Raw genomic sequence first — 22,995 nt, 5'->3', positions numbered from 1 at the left:
GCCTTGAAAATACATGAGTGTGTGTGGGGGGCTTTAAAACTGGCTTTAAAGTTTGAAAACAAAAACTATTTTTAAAACCAAAAATAGGTCACTCAAATTAATCAGCATACTTCAGCTCTCCACCTTGCTGCAGCCATTTTCACCATCCGGGGGTGCTGGGAGTTTTTTTTTTTCAGGGTTAGAATGAAGCATTACTATTTCTCAGCAGGATCATGAGTGAAACAGGTCTTGTATTTTTACCCCAAAACACACCTTGTTTGAATTTCATCACACAAGACCTTGAACGTCTTTGAATGACCAAGTATGTGTGGGAACCCGAGAGACAGTGAATGCTGTTTATTTCCTCTTCATTAAAAAGGATATCAAGCATGCACCGCATACTGTGAAATTAGACCCAGGCAGAAACGAATACAAAGTTCTCATCATGTCTGTCTATCAAACTACATATTTTAAAGTCTCTGACCTACAGAGAAAGTATAGGTTCTATAGACATTGGTCAAATGCAGAGAAACATGGGAAATAAGACCACATATTAAACAATTCCCAACTGCATTTTTACCATTTTACATCTTGAGATGTGACACAAAATAACACAAAACATCAAATAATGAAGGGAATTAGTTTAACAGGTTCTAACAAGTTGTACCAATAAACTGGAACACTACAAAATAGTATAATTTTTGTAATAAGTAACATAATAAGTCATGATCTTTTAAAGCTATAGGAGCTGTCAGGAGATGTCAGGTGGGTTAGCAGGGTATGGAGAGTACAGTGTCCCTCCTCTGTCTCTCTGCAGCCTCCCAAACAGGTTGTGGCCTCTACTCTCTTCTTTCGCCCTGTGTCTCAGCTTCCTCAGATACACCTGGTTTACAGCCAAGTGAAGGGAACAGTGCACCTGTGGACACAAGAGGAGAGAATACAAAACACCTTACAAAATACCTTGGCCCCCCTGGATGTGGCAGGAAGCCAAGGATGGAGCGCCAGTAAAACACTGTGACACCACACACACACACACACACACACACACACACACACACACTTTCACAGGCAACAAGCTAATATTTTCAGAGGCACACTGCACAAATACTTCAAAGAATATTCTTTTATTATCAAATTCTTCCAACACAAAAAAATAATCATCAAACAGCCAGCTTCAGCTGGACAAATCCACCACTCACAGCTGGTTAAAGCTTCAACCAAATAGAATAATCTACTTATTATGTCGCAAAGGTTTTGTTAGTAATACCCAGAAGTAAGTGTAAGAGTAGTAGTAAATTCAGCTACAGTAAGTAAAAAAAGATGTGTTATACAATAACTACAACAAAATTCCTAAAGAATTAGAGACCAAACGAAGCTGTCCTATCTCTAAAAAGTACCTCAGTCATGCATTAACAGCAGGGGGGACTCATACCTCAACAAGGTGTTTTAGGTCGAGGTCACTCAATAAATTAGCACCTAGTGCTTTTCCCATCTCAAAATTATGAGAGAATCAATTTCAGACCATTCTAGATCAGAACTAAACAAGTATGTCCCTTTGTCAGAAAGAAACTATTCAAAAATCATATAAAATTCTCGTCGCTCTGAATCCATTGTCTCCATTATTCAGAGGGAGCTGGGGGTCATGCAGCATCATGTGGATGCTGTTGTGTGTGGTTGCTGTCCTAGAAGAGCTGCACTGAGGCTCAAGAGAGGTCTAACCCTCTCTTTGTCTGTAGGACCCCCTCCCTTGACATGTAATATAACCCTTGGCAGAGACTCGTAGCGCAGGTGGCCCCCACCACTGGCTCCCTATTGGCTAGCTTTTAAAAACGGGCATGACTCCATTGTTGAGGCTTTTCTCAAGCCCGTGAGAAAAGTCCTGAGGTCAGCGTGAGACTGCAAATGCGTGCTTGTCTGCCACCATGGCAACCAGATGTGAGGGATGGTAACCATGGTAACCTCTAATCCCCACACTCCATAACAGCTGCATTTTAGCTGCACGTGTGTTGCAATTTTGGGGGTCATTTCTTACAAATGTTAGTTTTTAGTGGTGTGTTATTTGTGTTCTGAGTGCAACTGGAAGCAGAGATGAATTTTAGACACTATAACCTCAGCAAGCAACAACAGCATTAACTCACAAAATATTTTGGTGACGTGAATTATTGAACCATGACTTGCTGCATGTAAAAGCAGCAGATAAACCTCACACACATAAAAACAAGAAGAAAACAAAGAAAAGAGAGAAAAAAAACAATAACAATTTTCTCAACGAGAAAAGTAAAAAATATAAAGACAACATTTTTAGGAGTCCATGAACACAGGCGGTTCTGTGCAGTTGATATGGAAAAGAGAATTGTTGCCGTCCCCTTTAGATCCCCAGGTTGGTGGTGAAGTAATGATAGAGCAGACAGGAAGCTGGCGAGCCTAACACCGTGCACTTATGCCTTTTCTCCCCAGATACCTCAAGACCGCAAAGTTATAGGTGGTTGACACAGTATAGGTGAGCTAAGGAGGTAGAAGCAGAGAGAGGATGTGTCAGAACAAAAAGTGAAAGGAAGAACACAAAGCACTGCATATAAGAAAATATGATCCGCTGCTAATTTAAGAGCAGATACAATCTATATAACAGCTTCTGTAATGGAGCATGGGAGTATAATGGGTGCACCATTTGCCTGGCTGCGAAACCACCAGACATTACAGCATTATTATGATGTTTGTGTCAGCTGAGAAAAAGGAACAGAGAGCAATAGTACAAAAGTCATCAGTCATGGAGGCCTGAGATGCCTCGCTGCCTACACTTGGAGCGTCACTAAGTCACATGAGCCATAACACTATTGTTGTACCCCACTGTGGGAGCACAGCCAAATTGGCCCCGGCTGAAGCATAATCACTCACCAGAGCCAAGAGAGTGATGCCCGCACCGGCGAAGGCAGCAATGTAGAGGTCATAGGTCATCTGGTACTGATAGGAGGAGATTTGCATTAATGGTGATGACATGTCGGCTTCATTTCACATCAGGTAAATTGTAGAACACGAGTGCAGAACTTGAATAATTTCCTGGTTCTTACCTCTCTGGTCTTGCATACAGTGGACAGAGTTATACCACAAGCTTTCCCTGGCACTGCGTTCCACGGCAGAAGCCCTGTTAAACATCAGAATTCTCTGATCAGTTTTATCGCTAATTTCGGACACAATCAAAGGAAAAGAAACAACGCCGGTTTCAACACTTACAACCCACTTGGTATTTACGTCATCAAGACAGTATATGTGGGATTGGCACATAATAAAACACAGTGCAGTGTTCATGTTAATGAAGGAATGTGTCACCCAGTGCAACAGTGTGGCTCATTGTGTGACATTTATGGTTTGGTGAGCAACAGTCTCAGGCTCTTGGGATGGTAATGTTGTCTGGATTGCTACACTACACACACTACACACTCTTTATATTCATATTATAATTGTAACATTCATGTTCCCCTCAAGATTAATTTGAACAACTTTGTTGATTCATCTCATGCCATCAACAGGTCAATATGTTTGACCAATGTTATGGTTTAAGTTTTCTTAAATACCTACCAGGCTTATGCCATTCCCATTAGCTTCAGTACGTCTGCAGTGCTAATTATTCTAAAAAGCTAACACGCTAACACACCAATGTAAGACGTTAAACATGGTAAACATTATAACATCTAAACTTCTTTCTGCATGTTGCCGTTGGTGTGGTGAACATGTTGACTTTAGCATTTAGCATCTGTGCCATTTAGGTACAGCTTCAGAGAGCTGCTGGGAGTGCTGTAGACTCTTTGGCCACTTCCAAAACCTTAACCGGCCTTATTATATTTTAGCATGCCAGAAGAAGATTTAGTATGTACCAATGCATATGTCAAACACAGTATGCAAAAAATACCAGGATCTCTTACTACATCCTGTAGCATGTTGCAGTCTGCAATCCAGCAATGCTTGTCTGGCTATTCTGACCAACAAAATATGTCACACTGACTCGATCACAGAGAGAGCACAGACAAATTACAGCCTATAAGCTGCATTCCATATCACATCTTTTTCTTTTTACTTTAAATTTGGGGTTCAGACTGCGACAGATATTTAAACAAGGGGTTCAATGCTCAAGGCACAGTGTTAGTAGTCAAAGTAGTCCCAGCTGTATGCAATAGAACAGACTTTGTGAGGGCAGATGCAGTTGGTACAAAAATTAAATAGACAAAGGACGCAATCTGGAACTCAGCATTAGTTTTGTTTATAGTTTACGGACAACGGCATGGATTCATGGCACAGGAGAGTAACCACTGGTGATACAGGCTGTAGGTAGGAACAATTAATTCATGGTTATGGTCTTTTTAAAAAAAAAAAACAGAACATCACCAAACTTATCTCCTAACTGAATGCAATTTGTGGGATAAGCGAGTCTCCGGTTGACATTATTAGATGTCTTTTTACCGTATTGCCTCGCATCAACACACAGCTGGTTGATGCTCGCTGGCGTCTCTGTCAGAATGTCGATGGTGTGGCAGGTGGCGCTCATGTTGTAGAAGAAGTAGACCGGCAGGGCCGAGAAGGCGAACACCATCAGCCACAGCACAGCCAGTACATACGTCACCACGATAAACTGCACATGGAGGGAGCGGAATGAGTATTATGGTGCATCATAATAATAATCTGATACACAGAAGTAATCTTAGAGAGCGTTTTTATGAGCAGTGACTCACTTAGTGACCATATTTACTTTTTTTTCCTCCTTCTGATTAGCTTATCATCTCTCTCTGTTTTCCTCCTCGTCTTCCAGCCACTCAAACACACACTGAACACTTATCTTTGCATGTCCCCAAAGGTTTTTTAGCAGCTTTAAGATTTTCGGCTCAGCACCCACCAGGGAGTGATATGTGTATTAATCCCACCCAATCTCTCCAATCCCCTTTACTTGTCCCACTCTGGGCCCTCTCACCGAGGAGCTGAGGCAGCGGCCACACATGGTGCTCCTGAACTCTCCGAAGGTTTGCTTGGCAACGCTTGTGGTGTAGAAGCCCTCCGCCAACAGCACGATGCAGTAGAGGAAGAAAAAGGAGGCCAAACCGTAGATGACATACTGGAAATATTGAATGCTGAGGGCGAAGGAGAATGAAAACAGTCAAAATTCATGGTTACAAAAGAACCTAAATCTTCCGAATAAAAGACTGCAGCCCCAGAAAAAAAAAAATCCCACGGCTGGGTTAGAAGGATGTCACTCAGATGATGGAAATGTTCACTCACATGTAGGCGAGGGTGATGTAGTCCTGAAGGTTACGGGCGAAGTACGTCTCGATGAGCCTCTCGGTCTCCGTGAGCGCCTGGTGTCCGCAACCGCAGAAGAGGGCGATGCCAGAGAAACACAGCAGTGTGGCAACCAGGGAGCAGTATGGTATCCCACCCAAACAGCGCATACAGCAGTCATAACAACCTGTTAGTCAGCAGCATGAAAGTCAGGGCACATAATGAGCTGATGTGATATGACAGACAGCACAGAGGAAGCACTCTGTTCCCAAATACAAATAATGCACGGCAGACTTTCTTGTCTTACTCTGTCCACTTAGTTAATATGGACACGAGCTGCAAACTTAAAAAAAACCCCAAAACAACCTGGCTTATCTGATGACATATTTTGGTGAATGAATGACTGACGAGTACAAAAACTTTTGGAATCGGTTCCAGTAGATCGCCTCAGCTGGCGGCCACGTCGACACGTGCTGCAAAGTCCTCTAAAATAGCTTGTTTCTGTCGCTGCCGAACTGAGATCGTTATTCTAAGTGTCTGACAGCATTATGAAAAGAACCCCTACAGTGACGGATGCTTTTGTTTAGAAACAAAAACAGTAATTTTATCACTTCAGTCAAACTCAGAAGAAGCGAGATAAAACCCACCAAAAGCATCTCCGTCCATCTTCCAGCCCGTCTGAATAAACCCTAAATTCACTGCAAGGGAATTATTCTGGTTCCATACTCTATACTTTTTCTCACGCTGCTCCTGTAATGTGTGACCTCTCTCTCACTCCTCTCCTGATGTCTTCACATCTACCTGGGAGAACAATGGTTTACTTGTACCAAACCAGATTTGGTAATTGCCGTTGCCAGCTGAGGCAATCTACAGGACCACTTCCAATCAAACTTTTTTCCCCACCAACAAGTCGGTTACACAGCAAATTAAATAAACAAAGGGCCCCAGAAAACATTTGAAAACACCAGAATTCCTCTAACTCTGGCCGTGACCATGCAGATAGTTTTGGTTGCATTTGCCCTGGTTTTGAGATTTCCCCTCTGAGATTTTGGCCTCCACCACAAGTAGACGACGGGTATTTTGTTTGTGCGACTCATGACTAACATTTAAAATACAATAAAACTTTCCTTATCGATGACTCTTTTATTCCTTTAGCCCAAAAATGTCCAGAAATGGTGACTGCATGTCTTCCCCGGCTTCTCGGAGCCCGGGGTGACATCTTCAAAAGCCTTGTTTTGGCCAAAATTTTCAGATTCAGATAAAAGAGTCAAATCCTCACACTGGAGAATTGATTATCACATTTTTTACAGTGGACACACCATGAAATTCGTTAAGAAAAATGAGTCGGAACATTTAGCTTCTCAGTCCAGATGTTGAATAATTCATTCAGAATGCGTCAGCTGTTTTAATAGTGACTGTTTCTTTGATAAAAAAACTAAGTCCCAGGAAAAGGAACATGTACTGTTGCCATTACTGCATCATCCAGAACAACAGGAATTTTTAAAATGGTGTGAACAACGCATGACATTCCTTTCAGTGGAGACAGAAGGATATCTCTAAATCTGACCACATGAAAAACCACCTGAATACCTAGATAACACTAGATTCTATCTAAACGTTTGAAAACAACCTTCAAAGATCATTTGCTTTCGCTACTGTGTCACCACGAATCGAGCTGCAGCTGCAAGCACTTTGGTTCCCTCGGCAAAGCTCTCCCTAATAGTCATGTGCTATTTGAATGGGTGCCAAGGGCCAAGGGCATGGGGATGTGTCTGCTCTGACCCCAGCTCGCACCCTGACTCCATTCAGCGGCCAGCATGGGGAGTGTGAGAAAAGGGGGAGGACAGAGAGGAGAGACAAAGTGAAAGCGAGAGAGAGGCTGCTTTTGTGGCCGCAGAGACAACAGTCTTTGTCCCACAGCTTCATGGGGGTACAAGGGCCACCAATGTCAAGCAAACAAAGACCAGAGGCACCTCTATGCTTGACTCAGACACAGACACACACACACACACGCACACACTCATAGACTTCCTTCTGGAGAGACACACGGTAACAAGAAAAGCGATAGTTGGGAGCTGTCTGTGCTGGAAGAGGATGGAGGGAGCAAAACCTACGAGCAAACAATGCAACTGTGTGCATGTGTGCCATTACACGCTTGCATGCGTGCATCCACGCGGACACGCACAATGGAAGCAGACAGACTGTAGCTGGTACCATTACAGTAAACACAGATGGCAGGAGGGGCACAGAGATAGCTCTTTAATTGCACACATCTACATGTTGGACGAGTGTGTGTGTGTGTTTGTGAGAGAGAAAGAGGCAAACTGTCAGAGTTTGCGTTTAAAAAGATTAAACTGTGAGAAAACTTTCAAATAAGAGACACATTGGATCATGCCATGATGAAGAAGGCAATAAGTTAGATAAATTGCACAAATTTCTATGTGCAAAGGAATCCTGGTCAACACAAGAAGAAGACGGTAACTGGACGTACATACATCAGATCAGATACACCTTGCAGCCAATTAACTACTTAATGACATCACCAGCCTGGAGCCCTCTGGATCAACCCTGCTCACATTCTGTAGACTCAAATGAAAATACAGGCCTCGTTCTGGTGGAACAACAAAAAAAAAAAAGCGGAGGCCAAGTTCGGCTCTTTAAAAATTGAGAAAGATTGCGACCGAAAGCGGATGCGACAAGGCTCCTCTGAAAGCAGTCCTGCCATCTCAAGCATGAAATAAATCTCATAATATCAGCGGAGCATCAGCCGGTGAGTGGCCGACCTCTAAACTGACAAAAAACTTAATAACTCCTGATGCCCCTCTCACAGTCGCTCCCATTCATATCAGCGCGCAATCACGTCAGATAAAATGCTAAATCCGGTGTGGAGAAGTGTTCTCCCCGCTGGAAGCTAACAGAAGGTAAAGTGCCTGGAGCTTCTTACCCATGTCTGGAAAAAGGATGCGTTCAGGAACTTGTTGGCTCTGCTGCTGCTGCTGCTGCCTCCTGCACTGCAGCTGGTCCGCTGATGATATGCGCCACTTGTCTTCGGCCCCCGTATATCAATCTCAACTCGCTTGCTGTTCACCCTCCAACAATGGACAGACCCGCTGATGACTGCGAGCGAAATCTTAAAGAAACAATGTCGCTTTTCAATGAACTTCAAGGCGGAGAATAATGAGGAGGTCAAGGTTCTCGACGCTCGCAGAAATGTCCTTTTAGTTCATTGTGGACGGGCATTTGCATATAGAGAGCATCTTGCAGCCTCGTATGCAAATACAGGAGAAGGGAAGTTATTTGTTCATGGGGGGAAAAAAAACTGTGACGTGGATATCCAAACAGTCACTGGATCGCCAAGGGCCCCTTTTTAATTCAAAAAGCCAATGGCAACATTTCTAGAATGATAAATGGAGAAAATACCCAAAAAAAACAAATGAGAAGCAGCTCATGAATCATGCAGATGGTCTGTGGGAATGATGAGATGCTGCATGTCCATGTACAGTGAAGTGACGCACCATCAGCCGGGGCCTGTTGACAGTCAGGCTTGAGAACCTGTCAGATACTATCTTTGAGACTGCAGTGTTTGAGATACAAGAATGAAAATGAAGTGGCAAAACGATAAGGGCTTTATACCGATGCCCATTCAGTCCTGGAATGTGCCTTTTGACATTCACAGACCATGAATATGTGGATAACACGGCTTTTGATCAAGTTAAATGGAGCCTGGATGTTTGAGGGGACAATGAGGGGTATCTCTCAGCATCACCAGAGCCAGGTTCTCTTGATAAGGAAAAAAAACATCAGTGGTATTTTAATTGGACTGAACTGTCATGGTATTTGTGATCATTAAACCCCTGATGTGTATCTCAGAAATAATCCGCAAGGTATTTGGGACGGTGCCAGCTGGTTTCTTTGGCCATGTCAGCTCACGCAACCCCGTAACCCACTATCAAATGTGCAGCCTGAGAGAGAGAGAGAGGGAGAGAAAAACTGATTAAAATGAGATGTGCTGTGAGTGGAGCAGAGCAGAGCAGCAGGCAGCAGGGAAACATCACTGATCTCAGGCGACCTTACTGTGGTGGAGTGAGAGACTGTCCTCTGATTCATCTCCACCCTCTGGCCAAATACCAGAAATAAAGAGCCAGATTGTTTGGCTCCATCCGTGCCCAGCAGATGGCAGGCTTTCTCCTGCCACAGCATGTGTACAGAAGTAGGCACACGGGGAGCTTTAACCAACAACAGACACTGTTCCTTTCTTTTTAAGAGGTATCAGCTTTGTCTGGAAGCACATCTCAGCATGATGCGCCACATCAAAAACATCTCGTTTCGGCCTGTTTTAAATATCAAGTTGCACACGTTTTAACAAATTAAAGACACGTCTTGATGTATTTTCTTTACGTGAGGTTGTGTCCCTAATGTGAAAGGGGCGCTGTGTAGTTTTTGGAGAAGAAGGTTAATTAGATATGAATCTTTTCCATAACTGAATAAACAAGGTGTTCTCAGTGGAAAATAAGGTCCCCGGAGCACTGTTTGAAGCTAGAAAGGTGACAGGGTCCGCCAAATGTGAACAATGTGAATGTAAACGGTATGAAATTGTGTTGAACTTGAATGTCAGTTTGTTTGTTCAGTTTACGCAATCGTGAACGCAAAGTGAGGTTGTTTAGTTTGCTTATGCATAACCACATCAGTCCGTGAAGATCTTTCCCTCTGATTCAAATGTCTTCCTTAGAACGACATAGTGCACCTTTTTTTTTTTTAATGCTTCTTTAATTTCTCACGTTTCTCATGGAGTCCCCCCCTCCCCTCGGCTAATGGAACAAGGCTTCACCGTACAACCCTATTAGATTATTTATTTCCGAGCTGCTTGCTCAGAAGTCCTCGGAGAAACACCAGTCATGTTATACAAGCCTTGTTCCCCACTAACCAGGTTGTTATACATTGTGTTTCTCACAGGCTCTGACTTGCCTTCTCTCCGCTAACGCAGGTCTGTCTGGAAAGGAATCGTTCAATAGTTCATGATGCCGTAAAGAATGAAAAACTGTTAAAAGCCTTAACAATCAGCCTGCCCTCTTTGTGTAATTGTGTGTTGAGATTTGTAAACACATCTTACCCCGACCCATTCATACTTTATGCATCGCTTAACCTGGTTTGATATCTCGGTTGTTCCCCAGCATACAAATGTATCAGCGGCACATGAGAGCGACCGCCTTTTGTAAAGATTTTTTTTGAACACAGCGTGATTTCATTCCGAACATCTGTCATCAAAACAATGCGCCTGTTGCGTCACTGGGTGCAGTACAGTAGGTTTTTTCGCCCTTTTGGGTGCACTCCAGTGCGGTGGGTGAGAAGCGGCGGTACCGTGTAACAGGTGTGAGGCGGCGACTTGAGACGGTGGTGTGCCTTCCCTCTGCCGCCTCTCACCTGTCCACAGCTGCTCTCCGCCCTCCTGTGGTCGTCTCAGAGCTGCTTCTTGAGGAGAGTTTCATCACCTCCTCCACCGGAGGAACATTAAACCCCTTTTGTGTGTCTAAATACTTTAGACTCCCCATCACTCAGAGTCAGAAATCTGAGAAAGGCCCAATCAACTTAACGGGCCATTACCTCAGTCCTCCCTCTCGCTGCAGGGGTCATGGAGAATAATCCCCTGAAGATGAGTGTTATACTGGTATTTTTGTGATGCCTTGCTCTGACATGCTCTATCTCGATGTGCGTGTACTGTATTCTTACTGTGTGCATACAGATTTGATGCACTAGGAATAAGTCTGAGCAAGTTAAAATACCTCTCTTATCATATATGCTTCTGGTAACTCTGGGATCTTTATCAGAAAATGGATCAACTTTATTTCCACAGAATTTGTGCAGTTCTGTTGTTGACAAATGTTTGAGTACACAGCGTGTCAGAACAATTCAGCAAATTTGGTTATTAAAATGCAAGAAGCCTTGGACTAATATTCAGAATGTCTTTAATTCGCAGGCTGATTTCATCCTTGACACAGCGCGAGTGAGGATTACACACATTGCTTCGTTCTGTTAGTCATCAGAGTAATATTTGTCTTTGAGCCTGAGTGGAATCTCATTCTCCTCAGCGCGCCACCTCTTGCTCTGCTGTGCACTCCCTCTCCTCAGTTTCAGGTATAACACAGCTGTCACCACAAACAAACATAGCGATGCCAGCATCATACCCACACTGACTAACAGTATTGGCGGAGCAGATCTGGTGTCCTCCACCTCACAGATGGGGGCCTTTGAGGGGGTTTGAACCAAGTCAGGTGTCCCTGTCCAGGTGGGCTCCCTGTCCAAGTTGCATGGCTCCACACTCTCATTGACCAACAGATTCACCCAGACAGTGGTATAAAGTGGGGCTGGTTTCCCCCCATCTCTGACCACAATGAACAGATGATGCATTCCCAGGTCCTTGTGTAGAAGTTGCTGAGCTACGGTGATGTTCCCTGACCTTGAATCCACCTGGAAGGGGCTCCTGTTTTGCTCTGGTGCTGCAACAGTGTACGTAATCTCCGAATTCAGGCCCGAGTCCTCATCGATGGCATAGATCTTTGTTATCATGGTGCCTGTGATAGTTTCTGGAGAGATGGTCAGACATGAGGCGTTGCTGCTGGGAAGGATCACTTTCGGCTGGTTGTCATTGATGTCCTCCACAAAGATAGTTATCCTGGCAGTGGAAGTCAAAGCGGCCGGCTGTCCGTGATCGCTGGCCAGCAGGTAGAGTTCATAGCGGTCCTCTGTCTCGCGGTCCAAGTCGGTGGTGGTGCGCAGTGTCCCGTGAGTGTTATCCACAACAAAAGGTCCACTGCTGTTTACAACATGCAACTCTGTGGTCCCGTTCTCCCCTTCGTCTGGGTCCGTCACCCCGAGCAGCCCCACCTGGGTGAACAGTGGTACATTCTCAGGGATGAAAAAGATGAAGTGAGGGGTGACAAAAACAGGTGCATTGTCATTCTGGTCCAGAACACGAATGGATACTGTGGCAACTGACTCCAGGGGAGGAGAGCCGCTATCTCTTGCAAACACAGTGAGGCTGTGTACGCCCTGCTGTTCCCTATCCAGAGAGGCTGATACAGACAGTTGACCTGTCGTGGGGTCAATATTAAAGATGGCAGATGTGCATTTTAGGGGGGATTCCAGCCTGTAGGTCACCTTGCCGTTGTATCCACTGTCTGCGTCTGAAGCTGAGACCTGCAGCAGTGTTGTCCCTGGTGGGTTGTTTTCCTCGACGTCTAGCTGATAGTGAGAGTGGAGGAAATGCGGGGCATTATCATTGACATCTGCCACTATCACCCTGATCACACGCATGGATTGCGCAATCACATTTCCTTCAGTTGATCTGCGATACGCTACCAAAGAAATATGATGTTCAATTGTCTTCTCATAGTCTAGGGGCTCTGATGTGGAAAGCAGAAATTTGCCATTCTGCGGGCTCAAAGTGAAAGGCACTCCTTCGCTGTCGATGGCAAGAGATGAGCCTTTGAAGCTGCTGCCACCCTTGAGCTCTAAAACGGCTAAGACAGTGGGGGGCTGGTTCTCTGGTAACACCAGAGTCTGGTTTTGATGCTCTGCTATGAACCCGATCTTGATTGTCGGCTCTTGGTTCGCCTTGGGGAGCACGGATACGGTTACCTGAGTGTCTGCTGGGGGGCAGTGATGGCCGGTCGCTAACACTTTCAACAGCAGCTCCTCTGAGTTGTCACTCTGAAGGTCCTGTGCTAGTCTGATGTACCCAGTGAGGCTGTCAAGACTAAAGAGCATCTTGGCTCGCTCAGAGACTTTGGGACTGAGGGAGTAAATGATGGCAGCGTTCGGGCCTGAATCTGGGTCTGTGGCCCTGACCTGAGCAACCAACGTGTTCCTTGAGGAGTCTCCGGGGATGGTGACATTGCGGGGGCTGTCAGAGCTAAAGCTTGGACAGTTGTCATTAACATCTGTCACTGTGACTATTAAAGCCGCTGTGGCACTTAAAGGGTCTGAGCCGCAGTCGGTGGCCACCACTGCCATCTGATACAGGTCTCGTATCTCCCTATCCAGAGCTGTTTGCACGACCAGCATGATGACATTCCCATCTTCCTCGACTTTTAAACTGAAAACTCCATCAGAGTCCTCTAAGTGGTAATGCATCTCGCCATTAGGTCCGGCATCCCTGTCCTGAGCCTGGTCATCCAAAAAGAAACTGGTCCCCACAGTGACATCCTCAGACACCCTCAGGTGTATTTCACTATTTCCGAAATGAGGCGCATTGTCATTGATGTCTTCTATGATCACAGGAAACTGTATAAGGTCTCCTGAGGGCCCCACTACAGCATTGTGTAGAATAATGCATTCCTCAGCTTTTGTCTCCTTGGGGCAGAGGGCCTCACGATCCATCTTTTGCTCAGTGGTGTAGAAATTGCCCGTGTTTTTGTCCATCCACATATACTCCTGGGTCAGGAGCTGGTACGGAGGTGGAAAGTGTTTACTAAGTGACCCGACCAGAATGCCAGGCTCCTGTTCCTCCGGGATGGAAAACCAGACAGAATCGCATATGATCTGCCTGAGATGGACCACAACCAGCAGACTCTGACGGGAGAAGAAACAAACTGTGAAAACCTTTTTAGAGCAGCAGTTGTTTTTGATCCTGGTTATGATGTGACGGACACTTTGTTGCACTTGAAACTGGCAGGTTATTGAGGTTTTTCCCTGGTGGTGATAAGGTTTAAACTGCATGCCTCGGTGAGCTCTTTTAAAAAGCAGGCAACTGCACAATGAAGGTAATGTGATGCCCCTCGATTATCTTCAACTGATTACACTCGCACAAATATCACACACACAGAAAGCAAATAACACAGCTTGTATTTTGTCATTTAAAAGATAATAAAAATCACATTTGAAGATAATTGATAATTTCACAAATATGATCTGTTTTTGGTCTAACATTTAAGATTCTCTGATTATTTTTAAATTGCTCAAAAACTCTGATGCCTCTCCAGGTGATCTATCACACATTCTCTGCATTTACATCTCACACTCATCTAAAAAAATCAGATACACTCGTATAGTAATCGGATACCATCAGAATGGAAAATCCTCGCATCGCTTTTGACTCACTGACCTGCAGTAGTCCAGCCCAGCTCATATTATCAGGAGTCCCATGGCCCATCGCCCTCACACATGTTACCCAAGTTCCCCAGCAGCAAGTGAATGCCGAGGACAGAGGCAGCAACCTAAACCTGCACAGCTGAAGGCATAATTCATTACATGCCCCTCCTACAAACACTTACCTTGCGTGCCAGACTGACACAGGAGAAGGCAGAAGAACAACAGGTTTATCTGCACGAGTTCAGCAGAATAATACAATGAGTAAGCATCAGGCTTGTGTTAAGTACATATCTGTCCTGTAAACTATATGGGGCAGGATTAATGTGCTAATATCAATTGTGCTTACCTGTCATTTTTTTAATAGCACACCTGCCACCTGTTTGTTTAACCACCTCATAATGTTTTAACTGCTTCTGACGCATTTTTTTTCCATTTTTTTTCCCTCTGCAGCTGTTTTCTTCGGCTCCAGAGAGATCAGGTCTGTATAAATAATAATATAATATTAACGTTGCTCTTGCTGTATTCATATCTGAATGAATGAATGAATGCTTTATTTCAAACATGTGAATAGTATATTACACTTGAAGCACTAGACGATAAAACCCTTTGTATGTTTGAAAAGGAGTAGGAAGAAGTATTAGCTTATTAATTCCTACCCCTTCTCCATTTAGTACCTAGTACTATAGGTTATCTTACTTCCTGTGTTCCTTTTTTTTTCCTTTTTCCCTTTCTTTCTTTTCTTTTTTTTTTTAATACTCTCAACAAAAACAAACAATCACCAACAAACAACAACACCATAACTGCTTGTGTCAAAATAAATAACATAAATGACAAGTGTGGCAAAATGTGAGAACCCTTGTGTTTGTCATACCCCTCTTCTTCCCTGTACCTTGTAAATATCATCTGTTTGTACCGCTGTTTGAATTTGCTCATGGTTGGACATTGTCTGAGCTCCTCCGCTAGTCTGTTCCACAGTTTCACTCCACATATTGAAATGCAAAAGGTTTTTAAAGTTGAGCGTGCATACAGATGTTTTAGATTCAGTTCCCCCCTCAGATTATATCCCCCTTCTCTCGGAAGAAAACATGCTTGAATATTTACTGGTAGTATGTTATTTGTTGCCCTGTACATGATTTGTGCTGTTTGGAAGTATACCAGATCAGTGAGTTTCAGTCGAATAAGGGGTTTGTGTGTTCTCCGTAACCAGTGTTATGAATGATCCTGATTGCTCTTTTTTGCAGAATCGACAGTGGTTGTAGTGTAGATTTATAAGTATTGCCCCAAATCTCTGCACAGTAACTCAGATACGGTAATATCAGTGAATTGTAAAGAATGTGGAGTGATTTGTGGTCCAGAAAGTGTTTTGCCTTGCCATTTTACAGTTCCCAAATAACATGAATTTGGTTTTGTTTAAATTTAAGGATAAAACGCACTGATGAACACACTGTGTATAGACTTGTAGTTTCTTCTGTAGACAAACATTCGGCTGAACCATTCGAGTCCATTTCAGAGGTTAATACTGTACTTTTGTATTGCATTACATTTATCTGACAGCTTCGGTAGCTTTAGATTTTAGATTGGAACAATGTCGTAAAAACCTGAGTTTTCATCTTGAAGGTGCAATATATAAGAATCTAGTTACATTTTTTTTCTCAAAATTCCCTGTGATCCAAAGCTCCTGTGTTAGCAAAGTAAACAACACCAACACTTTCACAGCGCTCCACGTTCTGAGTCTGAACCACTAGCTGCACCACTGACTGAGCTAAGTAGCTACAGGCAGCCACAGTTAAAGGGCAGTTAATGGTTCCTCTGTTCCCTCCTATTAGTTTGGAGGATGGATTCAACAGGTTGCCAATTCATACATATTGTACCTTTTATTAAGGTACTACAAAATAGTATATGAAGTAAATAGAATTACAGCACACCTGTGTCGACTATAACCTTACTTGCCAACCCTGTCGACAGCACGTTGTCTGCTGTCCTGCTGTGCCTCGTCCTCCTCAATGAGTGAGAGATGGACAAGAAATTGTTGAGGAGAGGGAATATTTAAACAAATTTCAGACCCTGGAGAGAACACTTCCCATCTCTCACATGCATTTTTAAAGGAAAGGGTCTGTAAATTCTGCCACGTCAACTTTTCTGTCAGTCCCAATTAAAAGGGTGACAAACAGGGCAGTGGCATGCGCAGACTCTGAAGGGTAGTGGCACAAAATGAATAAATGAATGAAAAGTGATGAATATTAGTTCATGTCACATTTACGGAAATTTACATGAGAGGGCAGATTATTCTGCGCTGCTGTCTGAGAAATTATAGTAAAATGCTGTTTCGTTTTTATTGTTTTCTTATTATCCGTCTTTGAATTTCATCAGGACGCAGGAACACTTTTTCAGGTGTTCAACCACCAGAAACCTGCTTTTGTTTTTGAAACATGACACGCACTTATGACACCTTTATTTAAATTGATGTTTTTTACACTGTGGTATAACTGACTGGAGTAAAGTATCAGAGTACTGCTTCTACCGCTGTTGAACATGCAAAGCTACTTCACAGAAAATGGCATAATATGGCCTCATGGACTGAACAGCTGTTCTGTGGGAGTTTGAACAGAAATTGCCCGTGAGGGGCCTCTGTCGGCAGAGCAGAGTACTGCACCACTAACAGCACAATAATCACATTTAAAAGTGTGGTTAAGACACATTTAGAGACCTCAGTTCTTCTTTTTTTACACTTAGGTGACCTTTTCTTTTTTCAGCAAGGTTGTATCATTCACACTCAGGAATTTCAATCACAACTATTCAGTTAAATAATTCTAAAATGGGATAATATGTAAAAAGATGTTTTTTTAAATGAGTTTTAGGATGATCAGACTTGCACTGTGTGACAAAGCCCTTTTTAAAAAGTACGTTTAATTCTTAGGTAAAGCTTCACTCAAACTCAGAATGACTCTTTAAGGTCCTCAGTAAAATCCTATTGCAGCAAGCTGCTTGTGCCGAACACAGGAATAATCTCTCCTGAATTGTCCCCCTCAAAGAGTAACTTCTACAGTCTACACAAAGTCTTGATTTAAACTCATTGTGGGGTGGGGAAAAAAAGTGTAAAGTCTCGGTCTGAGTTGCATAACGGCTTATTTCGGTCTGTCTCATTTACGTATGGCTTTCCTTTTCAACTTTCCACCCACTTTTTTCCAGTTACAGCAGACCTCTGAGGTTTCTCTGACACATGATTGGCTGCTCCGCCGTGTGGCGGTGCCTTATAATAAACTGCAGCTGCTGTCAGCTTGTGACCGTTCAGACTCACACAGCAGCCGACCTGACCTGGTGGTATTTTATTTCACTGCTCCAACATGTCCTCAGACATTTCCACAGGTAAGTCCTGACTACAGCTCCAGACACTAAAGGATGACGGGCCTTTAACTACTAACATTAGGCTTTAGGAGAGGCTGTAACCTTTATTTAACCTCTTAAAACATCATCCTACTCAATACTTTTTATACATCCCATCACGGTAATACAAATGGGAGTGACAATGAGGGATGAATTATTGTTACATCTCATGTTTTTTTTTTTCATAATTTTTTGGTGCTTTCTACAGCTATTTGCTGTAAAAGCTCTGTCATATTTATCTTAGCCTATGAAATAACTGTGTGATGGTAAACTGAAGTGTGTTCGTCCCAAACTGCCCAAAAGACTGTTGCCTTATTTCAGACTAAAGCAGAAAAGTTTGACTTTAAATGTAATGTTTGTTTATCATGGTTCACAGGTGCTTTATACAGGCTGTTAGATGTTTCATATGCCTTATGGGCTATTGGGTTTATTTTCAAGTTATCTGATACAACCCACTGACATAAACTGCAGGTTTTTTTTTTTTTTTTTTTTACTTTTAGCTTTTATTACATTTCATTCTCACCCAGAAGATATTTATGCCCTAAGTTATTTCCTCTTTTCAGATGGATCAAATATCTTTGAGTTGGTGGTTTGTTTTAAATCATGTTGTTTTTCTTCTGTTTTACTCAACTCGAGAGGATCCCAACATTTTCCTTCAGTGGAGTAATGTGGTTTCTCTCTCTGCTGTCACATTTTCCGCAGACTTGGAGCTCGAGCTGGGTGAGCTGCTGCAAGAGTTCCAGGATGTGGTGGAGGAGATGAAGGCTCCCTCTCAGAACAGACCTCACGTGTACCAGCACATCCTGCAAGGGGCCAAGAGCCGCACAGGGCTGGGGGACGACAGCGGAGTCGAGGACTCGGATTACAGTGAGTGATTGTCACCGTAGAACAATGTTACCGTGAGGTAATATTTGCTGATTGTTCAGCGTGCTGGGAAAGAAAAGACATTATTTAGTGCATCATTTGCCAGTGGGTGAGGTTGTATGGAGTCCCTACGGGTGCCCCTTTATCAGCCCAAACAACTGCAGCTTGACACTTTTAATTTGCATGAAATTAGCGGTACAAGAGGACACATCCCTGTACACTTCCATTAAAATGGCTCTTTTGCTCACGACAATATGGTCTCTCTGTACTGCAATGAACTGCAATTACGGATAACCCATCTCCTATAATTGTCTTTTTTTGTTGTTGGAGCAGCCGTCGTGCGTTTGTCGACGGTTATGAGATAAAAGAAGACGGTGTGTTTTTCTGTTCCCATGCGTCGTCATTATTGAAAGTATTTTGGCCCCCTAACGCTTCAAAAACACTCAGGAGTCACCAACGGCGGACACGTGTTTACCTTCACTTTACCGCATGTTATCATCATTATGTGCAACTGTTATTGATCATTTGCATGTGCTGGCTTTTTCTGTTTATCATCTCCACTCACTCCCTCCTCGCTCTCCCTCCCTCCAGGCAGCGAGGCTTCTTTGGGAAACAGTTTGAACACCAGCGAGGAGGAGCTCCACACAGCGGGGATAGCGTTGGCACCGAAAGGTACTAGAGACTCCCATCAGCTGATCTCCATCCAGATAGCCCCTCGTTCTTGCAGTGATCACTATCACTTCTGCTCTGATCACTATCACAGCCACACAAAAGCCTCCTCTACATTAGGCCGGGGGCTCTTTTGTTTTTACACAACAAAGCTCCTGCCACTGTTCATTCCCCCCCCTCTCTCAAAGTCTCCTGCTGGGGTTATTTGTGCCGTTATGTTTCGCGGGGAGACAAGCTCAGGTGTGTTTGAATGACACAGACTGCTGTTATATCTGAATGGATGAAAACAAGGAGGTGACCAGGAGGTGTCATTCACTCTTCCTGTGTTTTGTCTGTGTAAACAGGATAAGTTTACCCAAAAGTAAAACATTCTGTTATTATCTGATCACCATCAGGCCGGTGGAGAGTCAGTCAACGGCACTGTCATACACAACTGAAGTCAATGGGGACTTGATTTTAAACATGAAAAACATAAAATGGCTCCATACAGCTTGTCTCGCTGTAATTCAAGCCTCTGGAAGCCCTGAGATCCCAAATTGATTTTAAAAGATGTTATTTACACTCCTCTTAAACCAAAATCTTCTGCCAAGCTAAAAGCCTTATCACTTAGTCTGAAGTGAACGCAGGAACTTTAAATAACATCTTTTCAAACCAATTTTGTATATTTCTGGACTTTTGGAGACTTGAATTACACCAGGACAAGCTATATGGAGCCATTTTATGTTTTTATGTTTTTTCTTTACGTTTTTTAAGTCACCATCAACTTCACTTGTTTGGGAGAACACTGCAGGATTTTTGTGCTGTGAAAATCCAGAAATGTTATATGGACCACACCCAACGTTTCATCACTATGAAGCTGAGAAGTTAATGACTGAATTATTTTGGGATGAACTTATCCTTTAACATATTTACACTTTAGAGATTCTGTTTGGATCCATCAAGCTGTAGATGTATCATCAGCTTTATCAGTTTGTAGTAAAGAAGATGAAAATCTGCTTTTTATCCGTCTCTCTACTGATTCGGGGACTTAGATTAGCTTTCAGCTTCTAGTCCAAAGGAAATACCATCGAACTGAGCTGCACTTCTCCACAAAAATGTTCCACTGCTGTCCATTTTTTTTTCTTCTTTTACAGTTTCTCAAATTCTTTCTCTCCTCTTTCTGCAGCCAAGCTGGGAGACACGAGTGAACTCGAGAGTTTCATCAACATGTTGGACCAGGAACTCGCAGGTACGAATTTAAGAACATTTTACCCCATATCACTCAAGCTGTTCTTTATCCGTTTTGCACTTAAGCTGACAAGCGAGGGGGCTGCAGTGTGTAATATTGGTGACGACGCTGACAGAGTGCATGTTGCACACTTAAAAAAAGAGTGTGTAGTAGTAGGTACTTTGTTTCTGCCTTGTATTGCTCCCACAGTTTATCTCTGAGCACCTCTTGTGTGTAAATGCCATGTCTGGGGACTCAGGTGGTCTATCTACACGACCTTTAGTGATAATGGCATACTTGAATACATGAGGACCATGATCCTGCTATCAGCGCTAAAGCAGTGGTGTTTCAGAGGCCCGTGAACACGTGCGTGGCCCTGTGCACAAACCACAAAGAGCAAAACATACATCCTCTGCTATCAGCGGTCTCGACGCAGAGAGAATTAATGTTACAAACTAATCGGAACTCCCCCTGTATCTCTACAAGGCTCACTTATTAGTCGGTGCATGTTCGTGTGCGCGTTAATGTGCCCGTGTGCTTGTTCTCTGAGCTTCTGCAGTTTTCTCATCCTCTTTCTCTTTTGCAGATATGTGAGGCGAGCGAGAGAGAGAGAGAGAGAGAAAAGCGAGCCACATAGACGGTGGGGGAGAAAACAGGCCGGGGGCGACATGGCCGGCTACTGCTGAGCAGATCTACACCAGAGCAGATCTGAGGGAGCAAAACGCTCCCCTGGCTGGGGGAAAAGGTTAACATCAGAAATTAAAAGGGCACTCCATTCCAAAATGCTAGAACACCCCAAGACCCCTGGCGATGCCGCGTCCAGCCGGCAAGACGACGATCCCCGCAGCATCAGATCCAAGATGTGTGACATATTCTCGGAACTAGACTCCCATCTGTCCGGGAAGAGGAAGAAAACGCTGCCGAGACTATAAGAGGCACGTTTCAAATTCCCACAAATCCGAAAGCGCCCTCGGTCCTCAGTGCCATCTTTATTTTTCAAGAAGGCTGATTCTTGTTTAGCTCAAAATTACAAATGGCACTTTATTTTTTTTAACTGATGTGGATTCAAACTTATTCAGATCTGCTGTGTAAATCATTTGTGTACAGTTCTTGTTGATGATCTGGTTTTTTTTTTTAAATTACATTGTTGTACAGATGAATGCACATATAAATAAACCAGAATTTTGATTGAATGTCAGAATATATTTCATTTCTTCTGTTGATACATAGAGGAAGAAACTGCTGGCCACATCCAGTTCTACACACACACACACACACACACACTGTTGAAAGCCTTTCGCTTTTCTAAAAGAAGAAAATAATACTCCTGACAGTACTGACAACAAATTATATTCACCGTGTCTACACCCTCACTATCTCCTAAATTGACTGTTGCTACTGTCACACCACATGTCTCAGGAGCCTCTCTCCCATTCTTCTTTGTTTGTACCTATGCTTCCTGTATGTCTGCTCTGATTACGCTTTGAGTTTCACTTCTGCCGCCGAATCAGGAAACCCACAAATTTAGCTCAGGCGCCATGTGAAGACAGCTTAAAAGGGAAGTGCGTCAGTTTTGCTCTGAGAGACAATGCTCATTTAGACTTTGTGCTGTAATTCTCATGCGGGGGCTTCGACTCCGCTATAACTTATCCCCACCAATTTCTGAGCTTTGCACACAGGGAAGGAAATTGTTCTGGTTTGTAATAGAGCATCTTAGCGGTGTCCTCGCTGTGACTTTTCCATCCCGTTTGTGTTAATATTCCGCTGTCATTTCGCCGCGGTAAAAGGTCTGCAGAGTGTAATCCACTTACAGGTGTCTCTTCCTTGTTGTCAAGAGGAACAGACTAGGTTGAGGTGGAAGCTGTGGTTGTAAAGTGTGATTTCTCACTCGTGACTTGTGATTTCACACTGAGTGACATCTGCTGTAATCCAGCTGAAGTATGCAAAATTATTTTCAGCCTGCCACAGAGCCGGAATGAGGAACAACAACTAACAATCTCTGACACATTTAGCTTGTTGTAATCAACACTCAGAGACTCAAGATGATGAAAGGTGAAGGGAAGGTTTTTTTCCCTCCTGGAAACAGAGATGTCAGGGCCCAGCAGTTTATTGAATTCTCATTGAATTCGCCTTTAAAGAAAAAAAAAAAAAATCCTGGACAGCTGGTTGGCACGACCTGTCATCTATACCGCTGTCCTGGTGATTTATTATGGAGAGACTTCTCGGGTGGAGCTGCTTTTTGACATCGTGTCAGTGGCAGTGGCCAAAGGAAGGAAGGCTGAACCTTTAAGATATTGTTCCTTGTCTGTTTATGTCTCATTAAAAGACAATCTGTCCGTAAAGTTTACTGCTCTGAACTCTGGCCAACTATTTAACCCTGGTGTTGGGAGAGTAGGGACAGAAGTGTGCAGTGGTGAGAGCAAATGAGCTTAAAAATTGACATCACCGTAAAGCAAAGAGAAATAGCGAGTGCAGAAAGGAGACCAAAGGGGGAAATGAGGAGCGTTCAAACAATGTAGAAACACACAGGGGGTTGGCGT

The 22,995-nt window shown here is 43.5% G+C and overlaps 3 protein-coding genes across 4 annotated transcripts; 1 reads left to right on the top strand and 2 right to left on the bottom strand.

Moving 5' to 3' along the window:
• Positions 1 to 321: 321 nt before the first annotated feature.
• On the bottom strand, positions 322 to 8,395 carry plp1a (proteolipid protein 1a). Of its 2 annotated transcripts, none has more exons than XM_030395718.1 (7): positions 8,189 to 8,395; positions 5,245 to 5,431; positions 4,940 to 5,096; positions 4,435 to 4,603; positions 3,048 to 3,121; positions 2,875 to 2,940; positions 322 to 895 (listed from the first exon to the last, which is right to left on the bottom strand). In XM_030395718.1, exons 1-7 carry the CDS (start codon positions 8,190 to 8,192, stop codon positions 731 to 733), a joined length of 822 nt encoding a protein of 273 aa, XP_030251578.1. In that variant the 5' UTR covers positions 8,193 to 8,395; the 3' UTR covers positions 322 to 730. The 2 variants fall into 2 exon arrangements, with proteins under 2 accessions (XP_030251578.1, XP_030251579.1); XM_030395719.1 differs by lacking the exon at positions 322 to 895 and adding an exon at positions 1,085 to 2,484 and having other exon boundaries at positions 8,189 to 8,360.
• On the top strand, positions 7,839 to 21,648 carry LOC115568437 (regulator of cell cycle RGCC). The gene is made up of 7 exons (XM_030395721.1): positions 7,839 to 8,014; positions 14,782 to 14,809; positions 17,521 to 17,697; positions 18,418 to 18,582; positions 19,171 to 19,251; positions 20,414 to 20,476; positions 21,042 to 21,648. The coding sequence occupies exons 3-7, from the start codon at positions 17,676 to 17,678 to the stop codon at positions 21,047 to 21,049; spliced, it is 339 nt and encodes a 112-aa protein (XP_030251581.1). The 5' UTR covers positions 7,839 to 8,014; positions 14,782 to 14,809; positions 17,521 to 17,675; the 3' UTR covers positions 21,050 to 21,648.
• Positions 11,058 to 14,737, bottom strand: pcdh20l (protocadherin 20-like). Its single transcript, XM_030395715.1, has 2 exons — positions 14,345 to 14,737; positions 11,058 to 13,812 (listed from the first exon to the last, which is right to left on the bottom strand). The coding sequence occupies exons 1-2, from the start codon at positions 14,390 to 14,392 to the stop codon at positions 11,275 to 11,277; spliced, it is 2,586 nt and encodes an 861-aa protein (XP_030251575.1). The 5' UTR covers positions 14,393 to 14,737; the 3' UTR covers positions 11,058 to 11,274.
• Positions 21,649 to 22,995: the final 1,347 nt, after the last annotated feature.

This window comes from Sparus aurata, chromosome 18 (assembly GCF_900880675.1).
Source record: "Sparus aurata chromosome 18, fSpaAur1.1, whole genome shotgun sequence".
NCBI classification, from domain to species: Eukaryota; Metazoa; Chordata; class Actinopteri; order Spariformes; family Sparidae; genus Sparus; species Sparus aurata.
The sequence above is the reverse complement of the archived record's forward strand: the minus strand, read 5'-3'. Positions and strand labels throughout refer to the sequence as shown.

Coding starts and splice junctions, on each gene's coding strand:
- pcdh20l (XM_030395715.1), bottom strand. CDS start 14,392: ATGGGCCATGGGACTCCTGATAATATGAGCTGGGCTGGACTACTGCAG. Junction 13,813..14,344: donor GCTGGGCTGGACTACTGCAG/GTCAGTGAGTCA, acceptor TTCTCCCGTCAG/AGTCTGCTGGTTGTGGTCCA.
- plp1a (XM_030395718.1), bottom strand. Junction 4,604..4,939: donor GCCGCTGCCTCAGCTCCTCG/GTGAGAGGGCCC, acceptor CTCCATGTGCAG/TTTATCGTGGTGACGTATGT. Junction 2,941..3,047: donor CTGTATGCAAGACCAGAGAG/GTAAGAACCAGG, acceptor TCCTCCTATCAG/TACCAGATGACCTATGACCT.
- LOC115568437 (XM_030395721.1), top strand. CDS start 17,676: ATGTCCTCAGACATTTCCACAG. Junction 17,698..18,417: donor GTCCTCAGACATTTCCACAG/GTAAGTCCTGAC, acceptor CATTTTCCGCAG/ACTTGGAGCTCGAGCTGGGT. Junction 19,252..20,413: donor GATAGCGTTGGCACCGAAAG/GTACTAGAGACT, acceptor CTCTTTCTGCAG/CCAAGCTGGGAGACACGAGT.